The 23,425-nt window shown below is 41.9% G+C and overlaps 1 protein-coding gene across 1 annotated transcript in view; it reads left to right on the plus strand.

Moving 5' to 3' along the window:
- The window catches only part of mrpl33 (mitochondrial ribosomal protein L33), a 106,278-nt gene that overhangs the window by 14,121 nt on the left and 68,732 nt on the right, over window positions 1-23,425 (plus strand). Inside the window, exon 2 of the mRNA XM_059982825.1 lies at window positions 14,795-14,895. Coding sequence (XP_059838808.1) covers window positions 14,844-14,895 — 52 coding nt within the window. The 5' untranslated portion in view covers window positions 14,795-14,843. The remainder of the gene's footprint in view (window positions 1-14,794; window positions 14,896-23,425) is intronic.

Genomic DNA, 23,425 nt, shown 5'->3' on the forward strand with positions numbered 1-23,425 from the left:
AGAATACACTGTACATCCAAAAAAGCAGAGAGTTCTTTAGAGCAGTGCACAAACTATTTACATGTTGAGTTTAACAGTTGGTACGTACTGAATGCTCTGACCATCTGTGACAACATAACGTTGAGACATATGGACATTGCTTGATGCTGTTGCCCAATAATATCATAATACGAGTATACCCATAAATACAGAGAGATCAAGCTCTCTGGGTTAAAAATACCTGGAATGTTATTCCAGTAATATAATTCAGTAATTATATTACTTCTCCCTCTATGTCTCATCAACCGTTCAATCTAAACAGTGATATTATTTCTGTTTAGCCATAAACAATAGAAGTCAATTCCATACCTCACAACCCTTTATTTAATTGAGTTTGCTCTTCTTTCTCTTTCACCTCTGTATTCTTGCCCTTGACTAATCAATCAGCTTGCCTAAGTCCTTGTTTGCATTTTGTATAACTTTAAACGCTTCCTCCCCTCAATGGCACAACGCTGTTGCTACTTGAATAGAACAGTTCTTCTAGTCTTCGCTTTGATATTTTCGCATATGGACAGCACTATACCGAGCACATTCAGTGCTCACAGGGCACTAGAATGGCAATAATAGTCCACGATCCCATTCCTAGGCAATCATTTATCTTCTGATAAAGTATAACATTTCTCTTCTTCACTTTGTGGGCATATTGTCTTATACCTAGCAAAGCGATAGTGCTGAAGTCCTTCTACTCTACAAAACCTTTATTTAAATCGCACTGTTATGTTTCCCAAATTGTACCCTTCCATATTAATGACACTGCAATCCATTCATTATGTTTTAGCTCTTATCTCATAAAATTAGTTTCCTTCATAACTTCCTTTTGGTTTTGAGGGTAAAAAATACATAAATTAGCTTCTTCAGATCACTGGTATGCTCAAAGAGCAGAACCGTACGTGAGCCTTAATCCTTCAGGGTGCCATTACTTATGGCCAGCTACCACAAGCAATCCCTCTCCCTTGGGGTGGAACAGTGACGCAGATACGAGAGCTGTTGCCTCACAACTCCAGTGAGCCAGGTTCGATTCCTGCTGCGATGCTGTCTATGTAGAGTTTTCAAGCTCTCCCTGTGGCTGTGTAGTTTTCTTGTTGGTGCTCTGGTTTCCTCCCACATCACAAAGGTGTGTAGATTAGTAGGTCAAGTGACAGCTTAAAATACCCTCAGGGTGCAGGTGAGGGGTAGAACATGGGGGGAGGGGTAGGAATGTGGGGAGAATAGAGTAACGTAAGTATTGGTCCACACATTTACTGGCCCCTGTCTTATCTCTCCTCCTCGCTCTCCTTTATATCCACTATCATCTCTCTCTACTCTCAGACATGATGTAGGATCTTGACCTGAAAAGTCGACAATTCCCTTCCTGCCACAGATGCCGCTTGACCGCTGAGTTCTTCCAATAGCCTTTTTGCTCCAGTTTCCAGTATCTGCAGTCTCCTGTGTCTCCACTAATGTAAGTGGGTATTTACAGTATTGTCAGTGCAGATCAATGGTGTTTTATTAGTCTATGAACTCACCAATTTCAATGCAGTTTGTTAATTATTTGTCTATAGATCCTTCCGGCCCTTCGAGCTGTGCTGCCCAGCAACTCCCAGTTAATCCTAGCCCGATCATGAGACAACTTACAATGATCAATTAACCTACCAGGCAGTATGGTCTTTGGGTTCTGGGAGGAAACCGGAGCATCCAAAGACCACCCATGCGATCCTGGGGAGAATGATCAAGCTCCTTAAAGACAGCAGCAGGAATTGAACCCGGGTCGCTGGTACTGTAATGCATTGTGCTAACCACCATGCTGTTGTGCAACCCATTCTGTCCCTTGACAAAGGCTTCCTTAAAGCCCAAATGAATCACATCGAGTCATGGAGTCATACAGGCCCTTTGGTATATCTAGTCCATGCTGACCAAGTAGCCCAAGCAAGCTAATTCCTTTTGTCAGAAACTTTTCCTGTCATGTGCATGCACTGTACTTCCCCATCTGACTTGCATCTCCTCAATAAATTCAAAGGTACTGTATGACAGCTGATACATCCCTCTTGCAAATACCACTTCTAATTCATGTCTCTCTAGGTACTTCAGTTATTTTACACACAATTAAAGATGTAGATACCTTTCCAAGCACTGATGTTAAACTGGCAGGCCTGTAATTACCAGATTAGTGCAAACTCTCTTTTTAAAGAACGAATTCTACTTTGGCCTCTTTCCAGTTTTCCGGCACATTTCCACATTTGAAAAGAGCCTAAAATATTATTGCTCATGAGACCCCAGTAACTTTTTCCCTCAGATCCATGCATTGTCTTTCTTCACATTCAGTATCAGATGTAAAATGTCTCTCTTGTTTATCCTGGTGTTCTAGAGAGATAGAGCATGGGCCCTTCAGCCCACCTGGTCCATACTACCAACCACCCATTTACAATAATGGGTTTTCATCCAAGTTTTCAGCCACCAGATTCTACCACTCACCAACAATTAGTAGGGGTCTGTTAAATCTACCAGCTTAGATATCTTAGGGATATGGGAGGAAGCTAGAACACCCAGAGGAAACCCGCACATGGAGAACATGCAAACTCCACGTAAACAACACTCGACAGATCAGGGTTGAACCTGGGCCTCTGGACTGCAAAGCAGCAACTCTACTAACTCCATGAAATCACGATATTGTTGATTTTGTTCTCGCCTCTTTGGTTTAGTGAAGACTAATGAAAACTCCTCACAAAATGCCTCTGTTGATCACTAAAACTGTACAATCCTCACAGTTAAATAATGACTGTGACTCTTATCGACAAGCACTAAAATACTGGAGGAACTCAGCAAGCCAGGCAGCATCTATGGAAATGAATAAACAGTTGACGTTTCAGGCCGAGAGACTTCCTCTGGACAGAAAAGGAAGGGGAACAATATAAAGGTTGGGGGAGGGGGAAGGAGGATAGCTAGAAGGTGATGGGTGAAGCCAGGGGGGTGGGAAAGGTAAAGGGCTGGAGAGGAAGGAATCTGATAGGAGAGGAGAATAGACCATAGGAGGAGGAGTGAATCCTGGGGGAGGTGATAGGCTGCTGAGAAAAAGGTAACAGGCCAGAGTGGGGATTAGAAGAATAGGGGAGGGGTAGGATTTTTTTTTAACCGGGAGGAGAAATCGATATTCATGCCATCAGGTTGGAGGCTACACAGACCGAATATAAGGTGTTGTTCCTCCACCCTGAGGGTAACCTCATCTTGCCACAAGAAGAAGCCATGGAACATGTTGGAATGGGAATAGGAATCGGAATGAAAAAGTTTGGCCACTGTGAAGTACTGCTTATCGTTGCTTTATTTGTACTGACATAATACTTGCGAAACACTCTTAATATCTCTAATTGATTTTGCTCAAGACACCATTGTTCTTTTTCCTTATCTTCTCAGATACTTCATTAGTTGTTGAGGAGTGATATTACTTTATTCCTTCATGGTTCTGTAGACTGCAGACATCAACATATAAAGGTGTACGTATTTGAATCATATCGCCAAGCACCTTTGAAGTGACAACTATGGAGGCAAATGGAACATCTGTATCACATTTGGTGCTGATGTATTTTTTTTTTAATTAGTGCCTAAGAAAGGAATGACAGTGTGTAGCAATGAGTGTAACACAATTACATCGCTGGTGAACTGGATTCAATTCTGCCCTTGTCTGTAAGAGTATGTATGCTCTCCCCATTTCTGCTTGGTTTTCCTCCGGGTGCTGCTATTTCCTCCCTCATTCCAAAGATGTACAGGTTCTAAAGATTTTCTAAAGGTGAACTCTACTTGCCACATGTACATTGAAAGGTTCAGTGAAATGTGTCATTTTCACCAAATCAGATCAGCGAGGATTGTGCAGGGGGCCGCGCTTCTCGTACCAACATAGCAGATTCTCAACTCACTAACTCTAACCTTTGGAATGTGGGAGGAAACCGGAGGACACAGAGGAAACCCAGCCCGTCACGGGGAGAACACACAAACACGTTACAGGCAGAAGCGGGAATCGAACCCTGATTTTGCAGTAGATTAGCAGGGTAATTGGTCACATGGATGTAATTGGGCAGTGCGGGCTTATTGGGTTGGGGGGGGACCTGTTACCCCTAAATAATAAAAAACATTTGAACATAATGACATTATTGAGGGGTTGAATCCTCTATGTCGAATGCTGTGAGAGGATCATTGATGTTCACTGGAAACATGGCACATGATAACAAGGAGGTAACAGAAGGATATTTTCCTGTGTGTGTCCCCAAAATCTTTGAGCTCGTTAATCCCAGTACGTAAATAGTTGAAGTGGGAGCACTGAACCTTGAGGTAGCACACTAGTTGCTGTTTGCCAGCCTGGAAAGGATCCCTTTCTCCAAAGCTGTCTGCTTACTATTAGCAGACCCCTGTCCAAGGTGACTATTATCCCCAACCCCGTGTGCCCTAATCGTTTGTAGTATCCTCTCATATGCCTTCTGACAATCCAAATGTGCTAAATCCACTGATCCCCCTTTATCTACCCGGTTGGTATTATCATTAAAATATTCTAGCCAATTTATCAAATGTAATTGCCCTTTCATTAAGCCATGTTGATTCTGTCTGTTTGTATCATGTTTTTCTTACTGTCCTTGATCTACTGTAATAATAATAATAATAATAATAATAATAATAATAATAATAATAATTATTATTATTATTATTATTATTACTTTTTCTCAGTAAAACCTGAGGTACAGGCATAGCCAACCTCTCTCATTTCTCCATTGCCAGGAACTTCCAGCCTATTCTATTAATGTTTCATATTGAAGCTTCCTGGAGATTTATATAAATATTGCTGTGTAGGCCTAGTTGTTTGATGCTATTGTGTAGTGACTTTGGGATAAGACCAGTTGTAGATATTATGAGTGGGACAATGTATACCCTGATCATGTTCCAAAGTCTTTCAATTTCCTCTTTTAATTCAGCATAATTCTGGAGTTTTTCTCTTATTGATTTCTGTGCTTTATGTGTGTTTAGAATGGCTATATCTATTAATTAAGCTGTCTGTTTATCCTGTAATATTATATCTGGGCAGTTATTATGGATTGTCCTATGTGTAATAATGGATCAGTCATAATATAATTTGTGGTACTCTAAAACTGGATCAGGCCTGCATTTATAGTAAGGTATATTGTCTTTTATGTTTGTATTTTAAAGTAATATTTTGGTGAATAGTTCAATAGGTTCAATAGGTAAATTTAATGCCAGAGAAATGTATACAATAAACATCCTGAAATTCTTTTTCTTCACAAACAACCACAAAAACAGAGGAGCGCCCCAGTGGTGTTTGGTGAATAGTGTTTGCCCCTTTATTGTGCCTGTGTAAGTAATCAGATTGAGTTAAGTCACTCCAGGATCCTGGTTTCTCTTGGCATTTTCTGCAGTTATTGTCTTGAATTTTTTGTTCTTTGATTATGAATTTTCATTATTATTGCTAGTTCCTTAAGGTTGTTATAGCTGGGGGTGGTAATGGGGACAATCTCTCACTACCTATTAAATGCCCCCAATGGCATGTGCCTCAAATAGCTCTGACAACTAATCCTTCACATGTGGCTTAGCTACTAAGCCCAGTGGTACTGTTTCCACTGACAGGAGAAGGGGCAAGGACAGGTTACTGCTGGTTTAAAACCGGTCACTTTGGGCAGATGGATCTCGTCAGCTGTGATTGGCAGCTCATCCAGAAGAAGGAAAACTGATTTCAAGTCTCTGCTGCCTTGTGGTTATATCCACTCATGGGGAAGGGTTTGGGAAAAATCCAGAGCCAGGGTCCCTAAGGCAGTCCTGCATTGAGCTCAACGCTGACTGGCAACTCCTGCAACGCTGCTGGTACCAAACAGTATCGGTCTCTGCTGTTCCTTTGGGCTCATCGGATGCGTGGAGAGGGGGAGCCTGCTGCATGGGCAGCGGCTTGCTCTCCAGGCTGGCGTGACTCGACAGATAGGACGCAGCATCCATGGTCAACTCTTACAGACAGAGCCCTCAGACAGACTCATTTTTACTGCTTTCATTATTGTTGTTATTTTTATTATTGTTATATTATCATTATTATTATAGAGGTTGCCCATCTTAAAATCACCTTATATGTTTCAATTTCAAATTATATTCGTAATACATCTGTAAAGTGTCCTGGGACAAATTGTTTATGAAGTGTGCCTGGTAGCTGCAGGTTTTTCAAACTGCTATTAACTAAATTCCCTTCCAGATGTTTGTATCTCTGATGATGCACTGACTGCTTGGCATTACACTCGAGTGCATTATTGTTCATGCCTTGTTAATTTAATTCCCCAATCCTCTGCCTCAATTGATAGTTCACAACTGAGTCAAGTTTATAAATGCAGAAAATGCTGCAATACCCTGCAGGTAAGGCAGTGCCCGTGGAGACAGAAACAGTATTAATATTTAAGGACAGTGCCAAAGTTGCTAAGTACTCTCAGCATTTTCTGTCTTTATTTCAGAATTTAAGCATCTGCTTCTTTAAAGTCATAGAATCATGGAGTCATTGAAAAGTACAGCACAGAAACAGGCCCTTCAGCCCATCTAATCCATACTGAACCAGTTAAACTGCCTATCCCATCAACCTGTACCCAGACTATATCCCACCATACCCTTCACATTCACGTGCCTGTCCAAACTTTTGTTAAATGTTGAAATCGAGCTCAGATGCACCACTTGTGCTAGCAATTCGTTCCACAATCTCACCATTCTCTGAGTGAAGAAGTTTCCTCTCATGTTTCCCTTAAATATTTCACCTTTCACCCCTAACCCATGACCTCTAGTTGTAGTCTCACTCAACCCCTATGGATAAAGCCTGTTTGCATTTACCCTATCTATACCCCTCATAATTTTGTATACCTCTATCAAATCTCCCCTCAATCTTCTACTTTCTAGGAAATAAAATTCCAATGTATTTAAACTTTCCATATACAGTTGAAGTCAGAAGTTTACATACACCTTAGCCAAATACATTTAAACTCAGTTTTTCACAATTCCTGACATTTACTCCTAGAAAACATTCCCTGTCTTAGGTCAGTTAGGATCAGAATTTTATTTTAAGAATGTGAAATGTCAGAATAATAGTAGAGAGAATGATTTATTTCAGCTTTTATTTCTTTCATCACATTCCCGGTGGGTTAGAAGTTTACATACACATTGTTAGTATTTGGTAGCATTGCCTTTAAATTGATTAACTTGGGTCAAACGTTTTGGGTAGCCTTCCACAAGCTTCTCAAAAGAAGTTGTTGGAATTTTGTTCCATTTCTCCAGACAGAACTGGTGTAACTGAGTCAGGTTTGTAGGCCTCCTTGCTCGCACACACTTTTTCAGTTCTGCCCACAAATTTTCCATTGGATTGAGGTCAGGGCTTTGTGATGCCACTCCAATACCTTGACTTTGTTGTCCTTAAGCAACTTTGGAGGTATGGTTGGGGTCATTGTCCTTTTGGAAGATGTATTTGCGACCAAGCTTTAACTTACTGGCTGATGTCTTGAGATGTGGGTTCAATATATCCACATAATTTTCTTTCCTCGTGATGCCATCAATTTTGTGAAGTGCACCAGTCCCTCCTACAGCAAAGTACCCCCACAACATGATGCTGCCACCCCCGTGCTTCACGGTTGGGATGGTGTTCTTCAGCTTGCAAGCCTCACCCTTTTTCCTCCAAACATAACGATGGTCATTATGGCCAAACAGTTCAATTTTTGTTTCATTGGACCAGAGGACATTTCTCCAAAAGGTAAGATCTTTGTCCCCATGTGCATTTGCGAACTGTAGTCTGGCTTTTTTAGGGCAGTTTGGAGCAGTGGCTTCTTCCTTGCTGAGCAGCCTATCAGGTTATGTTGATATAGGACTCATTTTACTGTGGATATACATACTTGTCTACCTGTTTCCTCCAGCATCTTCACAAGGTCCTTTGCTGTTGTTCTGGGATTGACTTGCACTTTTCGCTCCAAAGTGCATTCATCTCTAGGAGACTAAATGTGTCTCCTTCCTGAGCAATATGATGGTTGTGTGGTCCCGTGGTGTTTATCCTTGTGTACTATTGTTTGTACAGATGAACGTGGTACCTTCAGGCATTTGGAAATTGCTCCCAAGGATGAACCAGAATTGTGGAGGTCCATAATTTTTTTTTCTGAGGTCTTGGCAGATTTCTTTTGATTTTGTTTGTAAAATTCTGACCCACTGGAATTATGATATAGTCAATTAAAAGTGAAATAATCTGTAAACAATTGTTGGAAAAATTACTCGTGTCATGCACAAAGTAGAGGTCCTCAACGTCTTGTAAAACTATAGTTTGCAAATATGAAATCTGTGAAGTGGTTAAACAATGAGTTTTAATGACTTCAACCTAAGTGTATGTAAATTTCTAACTTCAACTATAACTCAGGTCTTCCAGTCCCAGCAACATCCTTGTAAATTTTCTCTGTATTCTTTCAATCTTATTTACATCTGTTGCTGTAGATAGGTGACCAAAACTGCACACAATTCTCCAAATTATTCATATGAGCCAAGCCAACAGCTAGTGGGATCACTCGGATCCAACGAAAGAAAATATGAAGTGTAACATGAAATAAGTATTCAGAAATGAGGTGGTCCTTTGGCTCACTTGGTAGAGCCACTGCCTCAGAGTTCCAGGATCCCAAGTTCAATCCTGACCTCCGGTGTTCCCTGTATTGCCATTGTAGATTGTGCAAATGCCACAGAGTGTCCTTCCTAACCTCAGTGAGATGAGGGAAGGTACACAGTTTCTTTCTTGACATGAGTGATGGTGGTTAATCAGTGCAGATTCCTTCCTGATTCCAAAGACATGATGGTTAATAGTTAACTGGCCACTGTAAATTGCCCCAGGTGTGTAGGTGAGAGGTAGGATTTGGAAGATATTGGTGAGGGTGTGAAGAAGAATAAAGTTGGATTAATGTAGAATCAGTTTACATGGAAGCTTCAAACAAGAGAAAATGGGCAGATGCTGGAAATCCAAGCAACACACACAAAATGCTGGAGGAACTCAGCGGGCCAGGCAGCATCGATGGAATAAAAGCACAGTCAACGTTTCAGGCTGAAATGTCGACTACGTTTTTCCATAGATGTTGCCTGGCCTGCTGAGTTCCTCCTCCAGCATGACGCCTGATGGTCAGTGTGTACTCAAAGGGATGAAGGGCCCAGTTCCACACTGTATCATTCTGCAGTACTGAGGAGATACTGATCCTTCCTAATTTCTTATCTATCGGTAAGCTTTTGGCTCCAGTAGATGGAATCATTTGGAAAACATTTAGTTCTTACTAGATCTGGCCAGATGGCTTTCAGCTCAGACTTTCTAAGAGAAAATCATTGAATTGTGTTTCTCTTTGCAACCTCCAAAGAAGAGGCTATTTGGTGTTCTGCTCCTTGGGTATGCTTTCATGTAGTGAGAAGAAGAGGTAATAATTGAAGTCAGTGAGGGCTTTTCATTCAAACATCATGTTCAAAGGATGTGAGTAATGAGCTGGCAGGTGAGAATAATATTTTGAAGATTACGTCAGAGACAAAGGTGATAAAGGCTCTCCCGGTTAGTAATTGTCCTGCTGTCTGATGGGTTCAGCACTTGTGCTTCTAAGGAATTAAAAGGACTTAAAAGACACTTAAGATGAACTCGGTGCACCATAGGCACACAGGCTTGAAATGGAATCACAATGCAGGAAGCCGAGCAGTCAAAGTTCACACAGGAAACTCTCACAAAGGGCCTGTTCCTGTGCTGTATTGGTCTATGTTCTATATTCTGGAGGGAGGGTGGGGTTCACTAACTGCTGAAGTTCTGCAATAATGCCACATCAACTTGCTTTCTCTCCATATGCACCAGAAGGCTCAAGGACTGCTTTATCCCAGTGTGATAAGACTATTGAATGGACCTCTCACTTCACAATCTACCTCGTCATGGCCTTGTACCTGATTGTCCTTCAGCACTTTTTATGTGTTGCTAAAGATTTCAAGCATCTGCATAACCACTTGCCTTAAGGCTGATTTATACTTGTGTGTACGGGCTACGCCATAACCCTGATTTTCACTTCTGCGTAGGCTCTATGCTGTAGCGAGCATGCGTTGGTGTGCGCCAAAACGCTAGTTGGCGGTGGGCTTTCTATGCCACTGTGTTGAGTTTCTTCATGAGAGACATGGACGAGGAAATGCATTTCAAACATTTTTGCATGTCAGCAGGTAGATTTGACAATTTGGTTCATATATTTTGCATCGGTGTACAGACATGGCGGAGAAGAAGCAACTGGAAATGCAATGCTACCAAGCGGACCAATCACAGTTGTTACGGTCTGCATCACCGCAACGCATGAGTTACTTCTTTGGGGAGGTGCATGTCACCCTACGGCATAGGTATGGCGTAGGGTACGCGGTAGCTATGGCATAGATGCAACGCACAGGTATAAATCAGCCTTTACTATTTGCCTGTACTGCACTTTCTCTGTGACTGTAAAACTACTCTCTAAATTCAGTTGTTGCTTTTCCCTTGAACTACCTTCATGTTCTGATGTGATGGAGTTATCTGTCTGGATGGCAATGCAAATCGAAGTTTTCACTGTACCTTGTCACATGTGACAGTCATACACCAGTTTATCAATTTGCCATAATTAGAAGACAATACTTTAAACTGTCTGAGGTTGGGTCTATCTTGGAGGACAAACCACAGACTATCCCAAAGGCAAGATTCCAAAGAGACCTCAATAACAAATGGATCGCTGCCTCTGGCAATAAAATCCCTAGTCTGGGTGAATTTTCCTTCAAAGGTACATTATGTCTGGAGGAAGTCTTCATTCGTGCCCAAATCAAAAGAGAAAATGTTGTTTCATACGCATTTTCCATATTAAAGCTAATGGAAACAGGAAACCAACATTTCCTGTCCAATATACAAAACTCAGATTGGAATTTAAGGAGTGGCTCATCAACAATATTTAATCGTGGTGTTTTTGAGGATGATTAGTTGTAGATTTGTTCTCCAGTCATATTGAACTACATGTGCCATTTAAAGAGAAGCCCTTAATGGGCTGAAGAACAATGGGAGGATGCTCATGTTGCACATAAACACCAGGGAGCCTCCAGTGCCAGATGGCACATTTCCATGTTTTACAATTCTACAGAACTTGGTGTGCTTCACTGCAAACAGAGGGGCCAAGCGACTGACAGGATGGTCTTCTTCCAGCGTGACAGAGTGGTTCTAGGTTATATCTGTACGCAGATAGGAAGTGTAGACGTGAAACAGCATTGTGGACATTCAAACGTGACAGTTGCCTCTAGCGCTTGCAGCAGAATAATAATAGAAACAGCTGTGTGACCCTGGCTGCCGATCCCCCCACCCTCAAGCTGTACCTTATTCAAATGGCATTCTGTCTGTGTCTCATCATTTCTCCGTGATTAGGTGGTGGCAGGCTATTTTTGACAGAACAGGCATCATAGCCAAGGGCCAAGGTCAGTGTTTTGGGAATGCGCACACAGGTAACACACAGTGCAACTGTAGCACGTAGACGCGCAGAGAGGGGGTAGGTTCAAGGGTGGGGCATGAGGGGTAAGTTTTTACTCAGAGAGTTGTGGAAGTCTGGAGTGCGCTGCCTGGTCTGGTGGCAGAGGCAAACACATGACAGGCGTTTAAGAAACGTTCGGATAGGCACAAGGATGTAAGGAAGATGGAGGTAGGAGGGATTAGTGTTTGGGTGTTTTTGATTTGCTTTTTAGCTGGTTCAGCACAACAATGTGGGCTGAATGGCCTGTTCCTGAACTGTACTGTTCTACGTTCCATGTTCTATATACTATCATAATCTATATCTCAGTGCAGGTAAAGCTGAGTATTGTCACAGCATGCAAGGATCCTATTCAGCACATCAAGCAGATGTGCTCCCTGGCAATAGAACCATGCGTCTGGTTAAAGCTGAAACATAAACAAGTGCGGAGACTCTGGTGAAAGTGAAGGGATCTAGTGTGGAAGGGATGAATGTATAGTGTTTATGTCGTAAAATATTAATATTGCAGAAATACAGTATATCCTTCCTAACCACATCAAACAAGTCACTTAGAAATGAGCAGTAGCCAGAGGCTGTGGATAAAGGATGTAACCATGGTAATGTTTTCCAAATAAAGGTTTGTTTCTGGATGAGGCACATAGAGTAAGCTGGAAAATCAGATTATTAGTTCTGATGGTCAGCCTGAACAGGAGTGCTCTCTACCTGAGGGAGCAGACTGTGCAGAGGTAAACGAAGGAGAGTAGTGGGTTAGTGCTCACCTGTAGGAATATCTAGTCATAGGATAACGCAGCATGGATTACAACATGAGAACAGGCTTTTCAGCCCATGCTAACTATGTTAGCCACCAAGTCCTGTTTACCTGCTGTGGTGAACTACACATACCTGTCTGGACACGCCCCCCCCCCCCCCCCCACTGACTGCTCCTGCGGCTCCTCCCACAGACCCCAGTATAAAGGCGATTGGGGCCTGAGCCTTGCCTCTCAGTCTCCAGGATGTAGCATGGTGGTCAATTGCTGCTTGTTCTTTCTTCCAGTCAATAAAAGCCAATATCTCGCCTCACGTCTCGGAGAGTTATTGATGGTGCATCATCTGCATTTGACCCAAATCCCTCTCAACCCCTCCTATCATAAAGGCAATGAGGCCACAAGATATAGGAGTAGAATTCAGCCATTTGGCCCATTGATTCTGCTCTGCCATTCCATCATGGCTGATTTATTATCCCTCTCAACCCCATTCACCTGCCTTCTGCCTGTAATCTTTAACCTTTACTAATAATCAAGAACCTATCAACCTCCTCTTTAAGTATACCCAATGACTTCGCTTCCATAACCATGTGTGGTGATGAAAACCACAGATCTCCACCCTCTGGCTGAAGAAATTCTTCCTCATCTCTGTGCTAAATGGTCGCCCCTCTGTTTTGAACTGCACCCTCTGGTCCTGGACTCCCCCACTATAGGAATCATCCTATCCACATCCACTCTAACTCGACCTTTCAATATTTGATAAGTTTCAAATAGTTCCCCCCTCATTCTTCTCAAATCCGGTGAGTAAAGGGCCAGAGCCATCAAATGCTCCTCATACATTAACCCTTTCATTCCCAGGGTCCTCCTCTGAACTCTCTCCAATGCCAGCAGAGGCATTTGACAAGGTTCCACACAGTAGGCTTTTTCAGAAAGTCAGAAGGCATGGGATCCAGGGATGTTTGGCCAGGTGGATTCAGAATTGGCTTGCCTGCAGAAAGCAGAGGGTCACGGTGGAGAGAGTACATTCGGATTGGAGGGTTGTTCCTAGTGGTGTCCCACAAGGATCGGTTCTGGGACCTCTACTTTTTGTGATTTTATTAACAACCTGGATGTGGGTGTAGAAGGGTGGGTTGGCAAGTTTGCAGATGACATAAAGGTTGATGGTGTTATGGATAGTGTAGAGGATCAAAGAAGATTGCAGAGAGACATTGATAGGATGCAGAAGTGGGCTGAGAAGTGGCAGAAGGAGTTCAACCTGCAGAAATGTGAAGTGGTACACTTTGGAAGGACAGGCTCCAAGGCAGAGTACAAAGTAAATGGCAGGATACTTGGGAGTGTGGAGGAGCAGAAGGATCTGGGGGTACATGTCCACAGATCCGTGAAAGTCGCCTCACAGGTAGATAGGGTAGTTAAGAAAGCTTATGGGGTGTTAGCTTTCATAAGTCAAGGAATTAGAATTAAGAGTCGCAAGGTAATGATGAAGCTCTATAAAATTCTGGTTAGGCCACATTTGGAGTACTATGTCTAGTTCTGGTTGCCTCACTATAGGAAGGATGTGGAAGCATTGGAAAGGGTATAGAGGAGATTTACTAGGATACAGGCTGGTTTAAAGAGTGTGCATTATGATCAGAGATTAAGGGAGCTAGGGCTTTACTCTCTAGAGAGAAGGATGAGAGGAGACATGATAGAGGTATACAAGATATTAAGAGGAATAGATAGGGTGGACAGCCAGCACCTCTTCCCCAGGGCACCACTGCTCACTACAAGAGGACATGGCTTTAAGGTAAGGGGTGGGAAGTTCAAGGGGGATATTAGAGGAAGGTTTTTTACTCAGAGTGGTTGGTGCGTGGAATGCACTGACTGAATCAGTGGTGGAGGCAGATACACTAGTGAAATTTAAGAGATTACTAGACAGGTATATAGAGGAATTTAAGGTGGAGGGTTATATGAGAGGCAGGGTTTAAGGGTCGGCACAACATTGTGGGCTGAAGGGCCTGTACTGTGCTGTACTATTCTATGTTCTATGTTCTATCTCTTCTCAGCTAAGGGGCCCAAAAATGCACATCATGTTCCAAGTGAGGTCTGATCGATGTCTCATAAAGCCTCGGTTATCCTTCTGCTGATCCAAGTATCTTTTAAATTATGCTGTTGAACCTGCCTCAGCCACTTACATCTTATTCAATACATACACATGAAGAGGTTGTCCCTCAGCTCCCTTTTATATTTTCCACCTCTCACAAACTCAGGCCCTTTAGTTTTTATGTCTATTCTCCCCATATCTACCTCTCATGATTGCATATATTTCTATAGAGTCATCCATAATCTTCTACATTCCATAGAATAAAGGATATAAGGAATTATAATAAGAATGTAATATTCTCTGTAATAAAGAACAAAATCTTAATCTGTCCAAATTTTCATTATAACTCGGGCCCTTGAATCCTTGCAGCACTCATGTAAATCCTCTCTGCACTCTTTTCCAGTTCAACAAAACCTCTTCTGTTACAGGCCGACCAGAAATGTACATCCATGTGTCGCCTCAGCAAGAAGGTACAAAATGGAGTTTTGGAAGAGACAGAGAAAGAAAGAGCAGAGGGCAAAGAGAAATGGTAAGTCTGAACAAAAAGTGAACTGAACTTGGTGTTCAAAATTGGGGCAAGGCAAATTTTGATTGCATTAGACATGAACTTGCAAAACATTGATTGGGAGAACCTGTTAGCTGGTAAAGGGACATCAGCAAGTGGTGGACTTTTAAAATTGAGATCAGGGAGAGCTCAGGACTAAAATGTTCCTTGTTAGAATGAAAGACAAGGCTAGCAGGATTAGGGAAGCCTGGATGACAAGTTACATCAAGGCCCAGATCAGGAAAAAGAAGGGGTGATATGTCAGCTGGGATCAAGGAAATAACTTTCAGGGGTATGAGGAATGTAGGAGTACATTTAAGAAAGAAATCAGGAGAGCAAAAAGAAATCATGAAATATCCTTGGCAGACAAGGTAAAGGGAACTGCCTAATTTTTTTTTCAAGTATATAAAGAGCGGAAAGAAAACTAGGGAGAGAATAGGTCCCTTTTGGGATCGGTGTTGTTGTCTGTATGGAGATGGATGAATTCTTCTCCTCTATACTGGCAAATCTGCATTTATTTTCCTCCCACTACGTTGCGTGGGCATTCAAACTCAACCACAATTGCACATTTTCTTTAATTTTTAATATGCGTACATTACAATTCTGAATCAAATGACAGCTGAAAACCAATTTCGAAATGAGAGAAATCACTCCCATCAACATGCACGAACTGTACAAAAATATGTCAACATTATGAAAGAGGAGGTTTTAGTTGTCTTGAGTGACATAAAGGTGAAGAAATCCCTGGGGCCTGATCAAATGTGTCCAGGACAATATAGTAAGCACAGGATGAATTTTCCAGGGCCCAGGCAGAAGTGTGTATCTTTATTAGCCACAAATGAGGTATCAGAAGACTGTAAAGTGACTAACGTTCTTTTATTTAAGAGCTGCAAGGACAGGGAACTACAGAATGATGAGCCTAACTTCAGTGGTGGGAAAATTTGGGGGAGGGGAAGTCGTCCTGAAGTACAGGATTTATTCGCATTTGGGAAGTCAAGGACAAGTTAAAAATAATGAGCATGGATTTTCGTGTTAGACGTTGTGTCTCATGAAATGGATTGAGATTTTTGATGAGGTAGCCAAGAGGATTGACAAGAAAAGGGTGGTAAACATTTAGCAAAGGGTCCCATGTGACAAGGTAGTCCACAAAGTTAGATCACATGGGATTGAGGGTGAGCTAGCAAAATGGATAGAGTATTTGCTTGGTGGCAGGAGTCAGAGGGTGATAGTGGAAGATTCGTAAGTTACTAACTTGATGTACAAACCCCATTTCCAGAAAAGTTGGGATATTTTCCAAAATGCAATAAAAACAAAAATTTCTGATATGTTAATTCACATGAACTTTTATTTAACTGACAAAAGTACAAAGAAAAGATTTTCAGTAGTTTTACTGACCAACTTAATTGTATTTTGTAAACATACACAAATTTAGAATTTGATGGCTGCAACGCAATCAACAAAAGTTGGGCCAGAGGCATGTTTACCATTGTGTTACATCACCTGTCCTTTTAATAACACTTTTTAATCATTTTGGAACTGAGGATACTAATTGTAGTAGACTTGCAATTGGAAATTTTATCCATTCTTGGTTGATATAAGACATTGGCTGCTCAACAGTCCGTGGTCTCCGTTGTCTGATTCTCCTCTTCGTGATGCGCCATACATTTTCAATAGGAGATAGATCTGGACTGGTAGCAGGCCAGTCAAGCACACACACTCTGTGTCTACAAAGCCACACTGTTGTAGCCCGTGCAGAATATGGTCTGGCATTGTCCTGCTGAAATGAGCATGGACGTCCTGGGAAGAGACGTCACCTTGATGGCAACATAATGTCTTTCTAAAATCCTAATATATGCCTCAGTCAATGGTGCCTTCACATACATACAACTCACCATGCCATGGGCACCGATGCACCCCCATACCATCACAGATGCTGGCTTTTGCACCTTTCGTTGATAACAATCAGGATGATCGTTTTCATCTTTGACCAGACGGAGAACTCGACGCCCGTTTTTTCCGAAAACTAGCTGAAATGTGGACTCATCTGACCACAGCGCACAGTTCCACAGTATTTCAGTCCATCTGAGATGAACTCAAGCCCAGAGAACTCACCAGCGTTTATGCATAGAGTTGATGTATGGCTTCCTCCTTGCGTAACACTGTTTCAAGTTGCATTTCGGGATGCAGCGACAGACTGTGTTAAGTGACAATTGTTTTCCGAAGTACTCCCGAGCCCAGGTGGCTATAATTGTCACAGTAGCATGACGGTTTCTTAGTCAGTGCCGCCTGAGGGCTCGAAGATCACATGCATTCGACAGTGGTTCCGACCTTGCCCTTTACGCACTGAGATGTCTCTGAATCTTTTCACAATATTATGTGCCTAAATGCTCTGCAATCTTGCATTGGGAAATGTTCCTTTTGAACTGACTAACAATTCTCTCACGAATTTTGGCACAAAGGGGTGACCCACGACCCATCCTTGCTTGCAAAGACTGAGCCTTTGATGGGTGCTACTTTTATACCCAGTCTTGATACTTCACCTGCTACCAATTAGCCTGCTTAACGTAGAGTCTTCCAAACCAGTGTTAGTTGAATATTCTGTGCACTTTTCAATCTTATTTTAACTCTGTCCCAACTTTTGTTGAGTGTGTTGCAGCCATCAAATTCTAAATTTGTGTATATTTACAAAATACAATTAAGTTGGTCAGTAAGACTATTGAAAATCTTTTCTTTGTACTTTTGTCAGTTAAATAAAGGTTCACGTGAATTAACATATCACAGATTTTTGTTTTTATTGCATTTTGGAAAATATCCCAGCTTTTCTGGAAATGGGGTTTGTACTTATGTACGGCACGATCCGTTTGGATGACAGGCAAGCAAAAGCTTTGTGCTGTACATATAAAAACAATAAACCAATACCAAGATCACAGATAAGCGCAGGTCTTTCATTTTTCTTATTCTTCAAGTATCAAGGATTATTGCAAGTTCTCATTAGCTGTATTGATTAAGAGAGGCAATTCAATTAGATTAACTTCAAAAAGGATCCTTCTGTCCTTAAAGACTGTTGCTTATTCTCCAATCTCCCTTTCCTGTGGGCCATTGAAGATGCCATTGCCATCTTCCTGTCTAGAAATAGTTGAGAACCATCACTCCATTCATTGTAACAGCCAGGATCCAGAGTGGCCAGCCATTTGAATTCCACTTCTCACACACATTCACACACTGGCATGTCTGTCTATGGCTTGCTCCACTGTCAAGTTGATGCTACACACAGACTGGAGGAACAGCAACTTATATTCCGCTGTGGTGGTCTCCAACCCGATAGCATCAACATTGATTTCTCTAACTTTCAGTAACCTCTCCCTACTGCCGCCCTTTGTCTTATCCCACTGGCCTCCATCAGCCCATCTCTTTCTCCTCCTGTTTTCTCATTCTGCCCATCCCCTACATATTCCTCCCAATGGTTCCCTTCCACCCTTCCTTCTCTTCATTCCATTGGAATCTCTTCTCTCAGATTCCATCTTCGTCAGCATTTATTACTTCCACTTATCACCTCCCATCTTCTCAGTTCACTTCCACTCTCTCCCCTCCCCTTCAGATCACCTGCCAGTTCTTTCTCCACCCCTTCCCCAACCTTTATACTGACTATCTTACCTCTCTTGTTTCCGGTCCTTGTGAAGGGCCTTAACCTAAAATGTCAGCTGTCCATTTCCCTCCAAAAGCCCTGCAGAGTCACTCCACTCCACCCCCTTTGTGTGTTGTCCAGATTTGTTGCTGGCTTAAAATATTTAAGTTATAGAGAGAAATAACAAAAAAAATGGTTATTGTTCTCTAAAATCTGCAAAAAGGGTACTTTAACCAAATTTTTCAAGATATTATTGAGAACTGATGATACATTTAGTTACTATGAATTATACATCTCAGATTTAAGTTCGTGTTTAGGCAAGAGTTGCTACCCTATTGCATGTAAATATTAACTTAATCAGTGCTAGATGGAGTTTTATCAACTAAGTGTACTAATAATAACTAAATAATAACCTAATAACCTAATAATAACATAATAACCTCTCTGAAGGACAAACAGGCTTCAGGAACTAAATACTCTCTGCCTGTATCTGTATCTTTTCACTGGTACCATCAGGGAGGAGGTACACAAGCCTGAAGTCACATACTCTATGCTTTAGGAGCAGCTTCTTTCTGCCCACCATCAGATGTCTGAACAGCCCATGAACCCATTCACTCTATCCCACTATTATTGCTCTCTATTTGCGCTGCTTCTTTTATATGTATATTTTTTCTTATTGCAATTTATTGTATATTTTATGTATTGCACTGTATTGTGCTGTAAAATAACAAATTTCACAACATGCAGAATGAAAGTGAGAATAAACTGGATTCTAATTCTACTCCAACAAGGTATTTTGGAACAACAATTGCTGTCAGTGCTCCTAACCTTCAACCTTAGATGTTAACTGGTTCTCCTCTGCACACCTTCCTGCCTGACTTGCCAGTAGTTTGCAGCATTTACCATGTTTTATAAGTTCTTAGTGGTGATACAGCTCCCGTGGATCTGTGGGTGATATCTTGGGCAAATTAGCAGGTGCAAAAAAAAAGTTATTGAGTCCATGTTTAAATTTTCCCTTCTAACCACAGAAACACCTGTGTTAATTGTAGCCTACTATGCATGTTCTACACATAGCATCAGAAACATTAAAAACTAATATCAGAAAAGTGATTATGAACTTTGTAAAATCCCAACAACATTACTAAAGTCACTCAGAAAGTCCCAAACTAATAATACATCTCAGTAATTTTTATGCTTCTCTCTACAAAGTTTGTTGCACCGATCTTTATACCGTTGGCAAAACTGGATATGGGGTTTTCTGGCCTGTTTAGCAAATACAGTAGTGAATAGTCACAGCCCTAACATAAATCCTTACAGACACCAAGATGCACATTACACCAAGTCATGCTTATTTATTGCCCATGTTCACTGTCTCTTGCAGTTAAATCAATTTCCACCCCCACCCCCCGTGGCTTTTAACTTTATTTTGGCTCTTGTGAAGTGCTTTGCAGGTGGAAGCTTGTGGGCCTCCATGTGTTCTGGCTTACGCGGGTAGATCATGTGATTGGGTGCCGACCTTCAGGAGCAGCAGATGTCAGTGTCAAAGTTCACCACCAGTTCCTGTGCACCGGCGTAACTTTTGTCATCTGAAGAAAAGACTATTCAGAGATCAAGACCTTAACTCAACGCAATGAGCAGAAGTGATCTTTACCTTTGGTCGTAAGTAGTCCATCCCACAACTGGAACCTCAAAGCACTGCAGAGATATATCCTATGCTGCCCTCCAGATAAAAGTAGCAAGATAGGAAAAATACACATGAGAGTGCCCTTCCCCCAGACCAATGCACCCAACGTCCAAGGGTATGATCACAATGAACCAGATTTATTGGGCAGGCCACATTTTCCAAATGGAGACAAGGAGAGATCAGATGCTGGAATCTGGAGCAACAGCTGAAGGAGCTGAATGGATTAGGAAATATCTATGGAGGGATGTGGACAGTCGATATTTTAGGTCAAGCCCTTAATCTGGACTGAAAGGTAGAGGAGAGAGACTGGCAGGTCAAAAGCACAAAAGATTTTGCAGATGCTGGAAACCTTGAGAAACATATGCAAAATGCTGAAGGAACTCAACAAGTCGGGCTGTACCTAAGGAAGAGAATAAACAGTCAATGTCTTGGGATGAGACCCTTCATCAGGACTGGAATGGAAGCCAGAATAAGAATGGGGAGAGGAGGGGAAGAAGGGGACTGAAAGGCCTCTTTGTATGTTATACTATTCTGTTATAAAACCACCAAGAGAAGTTGTTACATCCTCACCAATTCATTGGTCCTTGACTGATCAATATGGAGGAATATTTAGGACCATATTCAAACGTGGAGTCTCTTTGTCATAGAAAATGGTGAAAGGAGTGTACAGCCCCTCATACGACCCACCATCTAGCCCATCAAGTACATCTTGCCTCATGTTTTGGAGAGTCTGCAGGTCATCGTTTAACATCATCAGTAGTGAGGGACTTGCTAGTCACCAAAGTAACTTCTGCTCTCTAAATGGTCTACACAGTTGCATCAAAATGGGGCAAGTAAGGAATTTAGGCCAGTAATGTTCATTAGAACAAATAGAAAAGCAACAATATAGTATATATATGTTTTCGTGTTTTATTTGAATTGGTCTATTATTGTCACATGTACTGCAGTGGAAAGCTTTGCCTTGCATGCCATCCGTACAGATCACTTCATCACATCAGAACCTCAAGGGAAAAAGAATGCAGAACAAAGCATTACAGTTACAGAGTGCAGTGCAGCTGGCATTAAGATGTAAGTTTACAATGACTTAGATTGAGCAGTCAAGAGTCAAGATGACCCATTCAATTGTCTTATATCAGTGGAATAGAAGCTGTCCTTGATCTTGATGGTACATGCTTTTAGGCTTCTTTATCTCTGCTTCATGGGAGCAGAGGAGAAGAGAGGATGGGGCCTTTGATTACGTTTGCTGCTTCAATGAGTTAGCAAAAAGTGTAGACAGAGTCCATGGAGCGGAGGCAGAGTTCCATGGGGTGCTGAGCTGTGTCCAGAACTCTGCAGTTTCTTATAGTGTCTACTAGAGCAGTTGCCACAAGTCAAAATGAAAGCTTTCTATAGTTACATCTATGAAAATTGGAGATGGTTAATGGGGACATGCCAATTTTTAATAGCCTCCTGAGGAAGAAGAGGCACTGCTGTATTTTTTGGCCATGGCATCTAGGTAGTTAGACCCTGACAAGCTATTGGTGATGCTTACTCCGAGGAAGTTGAAATTGTCAAGTTGAAGAGTGAAAAGTTGAAGTGGAAGTTGAAGAGTTATTCCCTCATCATTATTTAAGATTGGCTGTGTCATCTGAAAACTTATTAGTGGATTTAGAACCGAATCTGGCCACATAATCATGAATGTAGAGAGCTGAGGACACAGCTTGGTGGGGCTCCTGTGTTGAGAACAATCATGGTGGAGGTGTTGCTAGCTATCCTCACCTCATGCTGTCCATTAGTCATGAAGTCAAGGGTTCAGCTGCAAGGGTGGGTGTTGAGTCCCAGGTCTAGAAGCTCTTTGCTCTTTTTGTTTGCTGGCCTCTGGAGATCACCAGACTGGAAGTAATGCCCACAATCATTCCAAATTCCAAGTTGGCTTGGTTGCGTCTTTAGAGCTGATTGCTTGTTTATGGTTCACACAGGGGTTAAGTGTATCCCCCAACAACCAGATGCAGGAAAAACAGTCAGGATTTTATTTGAAAGAAGTTCTCGCAAGCAAGTTTTGGATATAAAGTGAGTGTGGGACCAGTGCACTAAAATGGTGCTGATGTGTAAAATCGTAAGGGGCAGAAATAGGGTGAACATACATGGACTTTTTCTCAGGGAAGAGGGACTGGGGTGTATAGGTTTAAGGTGAAAGGTGAAATCTTTTAAAGGGACCTGAGGGCACCTTCTTCATGTGGGGGGGGGGGGATTGTGTGGTTTGCACATGGATTGAGCTGCCAAACAAGGTGGTGAGACAGGTATAATGGCAATATTCAAAAGATATTTGGATAAGGACATGGATAAGGAAGAGTTTTCAGGATCATGGGGCAAATGTGGACACATAGGACTAGCTTGGTGGGCACCATGGCCAGCAAGGACAATTTTGGCTGAAAAGGGTCTGTTTCCATTCTGTAAGGTGTTATGACCTTGTGTCTGTGCAGATAATCAGCTGTGACCTTACTGAGTGGTGGAGGATGGGAGAGGAGTGGCAGGAAGACCAAGTCCTGCTTTCGTCTTATGTTTGATGCAGTTGATCATTTAAATAAATAGTCCATTACCTGAAGCCAAACTCTGGAGCTACACCTGGTTTGTACTGGATTAACTCAGCTGGGATAGAAATCAGGCTCCCTGTTCCAAGGCCACTAGAGATAATAATTACCTCAGGCTTAGTTACTAAGGACTTAACCAAATGATTTGCACAATGCTGACAGTACAAGCTGTTGACTTACATAACACTGTGAGCAAAAAAAAAATGGGACTGTCATCTAATATATGTTTCATCAGCCATATTGGATATCAGCCAAGAAAAACATGCTGCCTCAACTGAACAGCTGTACAAACATATTCTTTCATCTTGGGATGTGGGCACTAGTTACCCTGAGAGAATGAAGCATCACCTGAACAGAATGGGTGTGAGCAGTAACATACAGCCAGGTGGGCTGACAAACATTCATAGAGAGGCTGGGTTTTTACTGGCCAGATTACGCCTGAATTTCAGAAAGGAAGCAGTTTGAACAGTACACGGGTGGTTTTTATCCTCTGTATCACCCATAGACCTTGCCCTCCTATTCCTGTAACCCACACATACAACCAACTTAAAAATGGTGATGTGAAGGTCATCTGTTCCGTGTTCCAAATAAATGGATCCACATTTAATTCTGCCGAAATTCAGTACCTCAAGTAGT

Source organism: Hypanus sabinus, chromosome 10 (genome assembly GCF_030144855.1).
Source record: "Hypanus sabinus isolate sHypSab1 chromosome 10, sHypSab1.hap1, whole genome shotgun sequence".
Classification (NCBI taxonomy): domain Eukaryota; kingdom Metazoa; phylum Chordata; class Chondrichthyes; order Myliobatiformes; family Dasyatidae; genus Hypanus; species Hypanus sabinus.